This window comes from Leguminivora glycinivorella, chromosome 17 (assembly GCF_023078275.1).
Source record: "Leguminivora glycinivorella isolate SPB_JAAS2020 chromosome 17, LegGlyc_1.1, whole genome shotgun sequence".
In the NCBI taxonomy this organism is placed as follows: Eukaryota; Metazoa; Arthropoda; class Insecta; order Lepidoptera; family Tortricidae; genus Leguminivora; species Leguminivora glycinivorella.
The window spans coordinates 3,074,080-3,081,370 of record NC_062987.1 but is presented as its reverse complement, the minus strand read 5'-3'; the positions used below and the strand labels follow the sequence as shown (position 1 = coordinate 3,081,370).

Sequence of the window (7,291 nt, the reverse complement as noted above, 5' to 3'; positions counted from 1 at the left end):
GGTTTGATCACTATTATTTTCGTTCGAATCATTTCCGATAGTTGTATTATCATCTCCGATGGAGTGATTTTTTGGTCTAGGAGAGGTGTTGAACATTCCTTTGTGGAATACTTGTTGAACAAGGGCACAAACAAATTTGATATCTAGTAGATATCAAATTTGTTTGTGCCAAAAATTCTTATAGATCTCTGTTTGACATCTACACAGACTACAGTCGGGCGCGGCGGAGACTTTGTTTTTAAGGTGTACCTAGTGATAGTAATAATTAGTGATGTTGATTTAAAATCATCGTTTAAAGGCAAATGTTTGCCCTTCAGGCTTAGAATATCAGATAAAACTATGGAAACGGATTTTATTTCATGAGTAACTAATCGCGGTAACCGAAGAAGACAATATTAGAATATCAAGTACCTACCTATGAAATTACCTAATACCTATTTTACACTATTTTGGATAAAATGCAACATTATCATCCGTTTTTGAAGAGTACAGAGAGCCTTTCTTTACCAGTAGATTTATAAGTGAGGTGAAAAAACTTGAATTAAAACAACATTTATATAATTTAGATATAAATTTATATCAATCATCTTAATATTTACATTTACACTAAAATAAATTACTAGCTTAAACGACTTATATGTATCACATAGTGACTGGTTCAGTCTTTTTTGAGGGGCTCGACGAGGGGACTCGCCTCGGCCGGGACGGCAGGGGCCTCAGGGGCTACTGGGGCCTCGGGGGCTACGGGGGCCTCCACTGGCTTCTCGGCCTCGACGGGAGCGCTTTTCACCCCGTTGTCGACGATATTATGGTCTGTGGAAAAGAGGGAAATTTAAAAAAGTCCCGAAATGGCTTTCAAGATTATTAGATACTTAGGTAATGTTTTGCGCAGAAACTTTAGAAAAGTAGTTTTTCCCGAGAAATATTACGTATGAGATCCATGTGAAAACTTGGTGGTACCTACTCGTAACGTACTTATTAGGCTGCCAATCGAGACAAGTTATCAAAACCAATGTTCCAAGATAGTTTTGAACCCTTCGCTTGTTTAAATATTTTGTAGGTACCTAGGTCATGTTTTTTTTTTCCTGAAATTTATCAAAACAATCGGCAAGTTTTATACCTAATATTTATGTTTAATGTGTCAATGATTTTAATTGCGCAAAACATTAACCAATTGATATGGATTCTTATGAATAGGCTACTAGACTCATATCGAATTTGGCACAATAAATTATTGTCTTCTGTAGTATTTGACATAAAAAAACAATATTTTTTATAGATTTTGGGTAGGTATTTTCGATTAAAAATTTGTAATTTTTTATTTATTTTAGCCACCGAAAACGCTGTCAGCGATGTAGTGACGTCATCGAATTCGAACCTTACTGCATATCAAAACAATTACTGACAAATTGAACTTTATGCTTTCATACTTAAAAAGTCAGAAAATTTTGTTTTCCTCCTTCCGAGCTAGTCGGAAACACGTGTTTTGTCCTTCAATACCAGCGGGTAAAACCGCATTTTATCCACTAGTGGAAAGTAATTTGACCTTGAATAAAGTCAAATTACTTAACTGCTTTAAAACTGATAAAAGTAAGTGAATCTAGTAATAAAGATGATTTACCACCTGATGTGGAACTACTGGAAGCAGTGATAAACGCATTTTTTGCGTTGTAGTTTCTTCGCTATAGTGAGGGGAAAAGTTTTGTGTTACACTCGGGTGCAAATGTATTTTACTTCTCGTGTGTTAAAAAACTCGCAAGTTCAGGATTCTATTCTCGAACCACTCGCTTCGCTCGTGGTTCAACTATCTATAGAGTCCCTTTACTTGCTCGTTTTTCAATTCCACACTCGGCGTTAAAATACAACTTTGCCCCCTTGTATAATAAATGGCTACCTAATGATTCTCCGACAATTTTTTAGCCGATTATTGATTCGCCGACAACGATTCGCCGAATGCCATTTAGCCGAATAATCAAACTATCGCTGTCACTTTTGGTCGAATAACGTTACGTAGAATCTTGATTCGCATACAGTTCAGTTCGCTTCTCTGCAAATTATCCGAACTATTATTGGACATTTTACATTTAGCAAAGTAATATTTTCGTTTAGGCCACGTTTAGTCGAATAACGTTTCACATTTTATATACATTGTTAAAATATTTTCGAATGAATGACTTATCGCTGTTGTAAAAAAATTACGCACTTATAGACACTTTTTTTTCTTACATACATACATACATATAATCACGCCTGTAGCCCATAAGGGGTAGGTAGAGCACATGAACTCTGAAGTTTCAGTGCCACTCTTGGCAAAAAAGGGTTAAAAGAAATCCAGATTCCAGATTGTGACATTGTAGTGACAGTGCCACAATTTAACCCATACCCCACAATCGACTTCTACGACACCCACGGGAAGAAAGTGGGGGGGGGGGGGTGTCTGGAACAATGTATAATGTGAAATTCTTTTCGTTGCGGTAATAATTTACAACATTATGTTCGGTAAAAAATTTGGTGAGTTGAAAACAACAATACATAATTTACTAAAATTAATCTTTAGAATCAGAACATGATGATTAATATAAATAAGTAAATGAAATAAATGTGAGTTACTCTTACAAACGATCTAACAACTAGATTTTTGAATCCGCAGAACACCTTGTACGCAAGTTCCAGGCAGCCAGCTCACAAAAAAAAAACCATATGATCACTCGACCTATTGTGTTTCGACCAATTTTGTGTAGGCCAATTTTTACAATTACTAAATGATTGTTCGTCGAAAAGTAAATCGGCGTAGGTAATTTCTGCCTACTGACTCCGTTTACGAACGAATATTATGCGAAATGAGAATCTTCCAATCGTTATTCGGCCAAAACAGACGTCGGCGAATAGTTGTCGGCGTACCGAAAATCGGCGTATTTTATTTCGGAATATCAATCGGGCACCATAATAAATAACTATTTCGAGTAGAATGACCTGATGTACAGACAATCTATAGATTAACATGACTGTGTTGTTTTCGCCTAATTTCGTATAGGTTCTTTAAAAATATTTTTGCTGTTTTTATGTCGTAATAAAATATGGTAATATTTTATTTCGGTTCATTGTACAGTACTTAATCATATAAGACAGACTTTAAAAAAGGGTCAAGTAGCCCATTGTATCCGTTGTAGGTACAATCTGACCAAAAAGAGTAGAAATTAAAAAGCTTGGGAACATCGTAGTGTCGTCCCGTTTTCTCACACATATTGGTTTGAAAGGAATGACACTACAATGTTGCCACTTTTAATTTCTACTGTTTTTGGTCAGACTTTATATGATACACAGAATTGTTTTTGTTAAATTAAATAGCTAACACAAAATTAATGATTATTAGGACATGGACACACAGTGTTAAAAGCTGGGTTAAATTAAGGCGAAATGATTAGATATGATTTAATGTAGAGCTCTTTGCCTTAATATAGTCTGACCAAAAAGAGTAGAAATTAAAAAGTGGCAACATCATAGCGTCATCCCATTTTCTCACATATATTGATTTGAAAGGCATCGCATTCGCACTACAATGTTGCTACTCTTTAATTTCTACTGTTTCTGGTCAGACTGTAGGTACGACATAAGCACCGCCGTATGTATGTAATATTAACCATGAAAGTTCCTTCTCAATAAATACCATTTTTTTATTAACAGTAACAGAAAAGCAGTTTGAAATTATGCACGTCTCGATAGACGGCATCGCTGTCGTTAGCTGAGGAGTGCCTTTTAAAAAGGGCTTATTTATTTCTCTATATCAACAGGGGTTATTTTATGCAAAACATAAAAAATCACTCCTGTTCACACAGATAAATAAGCCTTTTTATAAAACCACGGGAGGACTTGACAAGTCTTTTGTAGGTATCCATAATAGAGTCGTAAATGGAAAAGACATAGACACTGGTTGTTTTCTCTTTCGACCGAGTTTGACTGTGATTGTTTCTGGCTGAGCTGAGAGTAGCCATTGTTTTCATGTTACCTACATAGGTACTAACTTACTAAGTTTATGGTATAAGAACCAATTCTCGTCAGTGGCCCAGTTCATGCCACATTCAATCTTAAGTTACTGTCATTAAATGTGACAGAAGGTGCATCTATTGGGCATTAGCGTGTCGAGCATTTGTACTTAATGACTTAATAACCAGAAAATATTTTGATTATTAGTATTATAATTAAACGTATGTTTGTGTTTATAAAATATAAGTGTTGTAAGTAAAATATGTAAACAGATATCAAATTACCAACAATGAGAGCTACTTACTGACTATTCACAAACGATAAATTTAGTAACACCACGAAAAAATTAGTTTAGACACATTGACACGCCAACAAACAAAACAAAGACATAAGCTGCCTGCCTAAAAAGCATAAAACAGCATCAAAACACAACGCTTAACCAAAACAAATAAGTTAGCCCTATTATCTTTCACTCTCAACAACTCACTTTAAACCTATGATCATCATCATACGGCTTAAAGAGGGCTACACATCACGGATATCCCCCGCATGAATTGGCAGTGACATTCACACATCTCTTAAAATTGAGAGGAAAAGTATTAGGCCTGAGATGATTTCGAACTAAATTCAAACCCATTTTACAAACCCTTACCTACAACGCTGGACACACAACAGAAAAACCGATGACAATTAGTACACAAAAGCTACAAACTCTACAACTCGAATAACTCGATATAAAGATTGGGATAACTATTAGTAGCTACTTATACTTAAATGCTTGTTTGTTATACTCGTAACTAAATTCATGTAATAATACACTTCGATTTCTTTGGCTTTAAGAAGATTAGACACGGTCTGGTTCTAATTAAGTATATTATTAAAAAAATTGATCTGGATACGATTAGAATACGATCTAGATCTAAATTTTGAAGTACGTAAATTAAAATTAGAATCAGGCCGACAGTCTTTTGAATTTGCCACTGGCACGATGTACTCATTAATTCCCAATCTTTAATAACGGTCACGATACCTCGATATTGCTACCAATCGTGTTGATAGCGCTGTTGACTGCCGTCGAGATGGTGGTCGCGGTCCCGTTGATCGTGGCGCCTATGGACCCTATCAGACCGGTTACGAACGCCTGCCAGGCGGCCACTATGGGTCATAACGGTTTGTGTGAACCTAGTGCTCGTAGTGAGTCTAGATTGTTGGAAATGTGGTTTGATTGTGCAAGGCAAAGGTATAAGGCCTATCCTTCATATTTTGATTTGTGTTAACTGGTCATATACTTATACATAGATAAGTGATAAGATATATAAAATATTCAAACTCCGGATATAAACAAATTAATTTCTTTAACAGGATTCGAACCCAAGCACAGCTTCGTAGATACAGTCTAATTTAAATTTTGTCGAGTTGGTTCTTAAAAGAGTTCATGGTGGTGTGGTAGGTAAATAAAAAAAAAATTATAACTTAGTGTGCAATAAATAAAATCAAGTTTCATGTGATACTTACATACATAGTCAATTATAAGTATTGCCGTTTTAAATATCTTGAATTTTAAAAGCCTGAATTTTAAGACCCATTACATATATATACATACCGTCCGATGGCCTATGTGGCCTGTGACCGTATCCGTAATAAGGGAAGAACCCCGCCTTCACGTCGCCTTAGGAGAAGAAGATAAACCATTGAGCATTAAAAAAAAAACAACTGGACCTAACGGCTGAACCATCGCGGAAAGAATAGAGCCAGGAAAGGAACATAGTTTACGCAAAATAACAGCATAAAACGGAATAGATATTAAAATGGTACTTAGATACATATACAATATTTTTTATTATATGTGACAGGTATTTATTTTGTATGTCTTATGAGAATTAGAGAAATTGAGAGACTTGTCAGGTGATATGAATGCTTACCTTTCTCTTCCGTTGTTCCTTCTCTAGGCTTTTCAGGATTATTAATGGTGTGCTGAATTTTCTGGACGGCGCCAGCGATGCCCTGGACAATTGGGTTCCTCTGAATGATTTGCTGGATGGGGCCCTGGGCTGTGGCAGCGGCGGCGGGGGCGGGGGCGGGCGCGGCGCCGGATGCTTCTTCAGGCTTCTTCTGTTGCTGATCGGACGGCTTCGCAGGGTCAGCCGGGACTACGTTGCTTCCTGCGCTGTTAGTGCTTTGCGCGGGCTGCTTACTTGGCTCTTGAGGCTTGGGTTGGATAAAGTTGACAAAGTTTTGTAGTAGGGGCACGTTTTGAATCACTTGAGCGAATGGCCCGGTTTGACCGCCGGGCTGTTCGTCGCTCTGAGTACCCTGCGGCCTGCCCTGGAAGATACCTTGGATCTGATTTTGAATTGCTTGGAACACGGTCGGCTTTGACGTAGAGGCAGAAGTCTCGTCAGACTGCACGCCCACGGCCCCGGTTGAGCTGTTGTTGCCTTGTCCGATTATATTCTGGAACTGATTGGTTACGTTACTAAAACCATTTGTCACAGAAGTCCAGAAATTGGTCACGAAGCCGGGGAATTGTATTCCGGGGGGCTTAGCGGTGGTACTGCTGGCATCGTCACGAGTCTCCTTCAATACGGCCAAGTTTCGCACACCATTGTTTAAATCCTTAACTCCAGTTTCAAACTTCTCTTCCAGAACTTTCAAACCGGACTGCATTTTAGTAATTTCTACTTTCTTTTCAGAGTCTTCCTTGGTTTGGTCCCAGTAGCTCTGAATAGTGGCATTCACCTTCTCTATGTTTTCCATGAATGTCTCTTGCAAGTCTTGGATGCTATCTTTAAGTGAGATTTCTGGTTTGTTATCGAGCAGCCATTCGCCAATGCATTCACTGACGGCTTTGAAGCGTTGGTTGAAAGCTTCCTGGGTGTCCTGAATCATTTGCTTGATGGTGGCGACGGGAGCCGGCTCATGCTCGAAGTGCTCGGGATTCTGGGTCTCGTGTTCTTGGCGCTGGGGTTCGCCAGGGTGCTTCAGATCTATTTCGACCCTCTTGACGGTATCTTCACTGTCCTTCACAACAGGTGCAACATCCTCGACAACGACTTTGACGGGGATAGGTTCCGCTTTCTTTAAGAGCTGGTTGTCGATATCCTTAATTGTGTTCGCTTGATCGATGGGTTCCTCTGGAGCTTTTTGCGCTTCTGTGTCGAGGACATCTTTGATGGGATCTCCTAGTTTTTTCTCCGGTGTGGCGATAGAAGCGAAGTGCGCGGGCGCGAGCAGCGCGGCGAGGGCGAGTAGAAGCAAGAGTGGACGCATGGCTGCGGAGCGCGGACTGCCGGCGGCCCCCGGTAAC

At 38.7% G+C, this 7,291-nt stretch overlaps 1 protein-coding gene across 3 annotated transcripts; it reads right to left on the bottom strand.

Annotated features, from left to right (window-relative positions):
- Positions 1–556: 556 nt before the first annotated feature.
- LOC125235482 lies at positions 557–7,291 on the bottom strand. Of its 3 annotated transcripts, XM_048142054.1 has the most exons (4): positions 5,907–7,291; positions 5,588–5,653; positions 5,015–5,139; positions 557–813 (listed from the first exon to the last, which is right to left on the bottom strand). In XM_048142054.1, exons 1-4 carry the CDS (start codon positions 7,252–7,254, stop codon positions 787–789), a joined length of 1,566 nt encoding a protein of 521 aa, XP_047998011.1. In that variant the 5' UTR covers positions 7,255–7,291; the 3' UTR covers positions 557–786. The 3 variants fall into 3 exon arrangements, with proteins under 3 accessions (XP_047998011.1, XP_047998010.1, XP_047998012.1); XM_048142053.1 differs by lacking the exon at positions 5,015–5,139; XM_048142055.1 differs by lacking the exons at positions 5,015–5,139; positions 5,588–5,653 and having other exon boundaries at positions 5,907–7,290.

Excerpts from the sequence above, each read along its gene's own strand:
- LOC125235482 (XM_048142053.1), bottom strand. The coding sequence starts at position 7,254 with ATGCGTCCACTCTTGCTTCTACTCGCCCTCGCCGCGCTGCTCGCGCCC. Across the intron at positions 5,654-5,906 it reads AGGAACAACGGAAGAGAAAG|GCGACGTGAAGGCGGGGTTC; the intron begins GTAAGCATTCAT and ends TCTTCTCCTAAG. Across the intron at positions 814-5,587 it reads GCCACATAGGCCATCGGACG|ACCATAATATCGTCGACAAC; the intron begins GTATGTATATAT and ends TCTTTTCCACAG.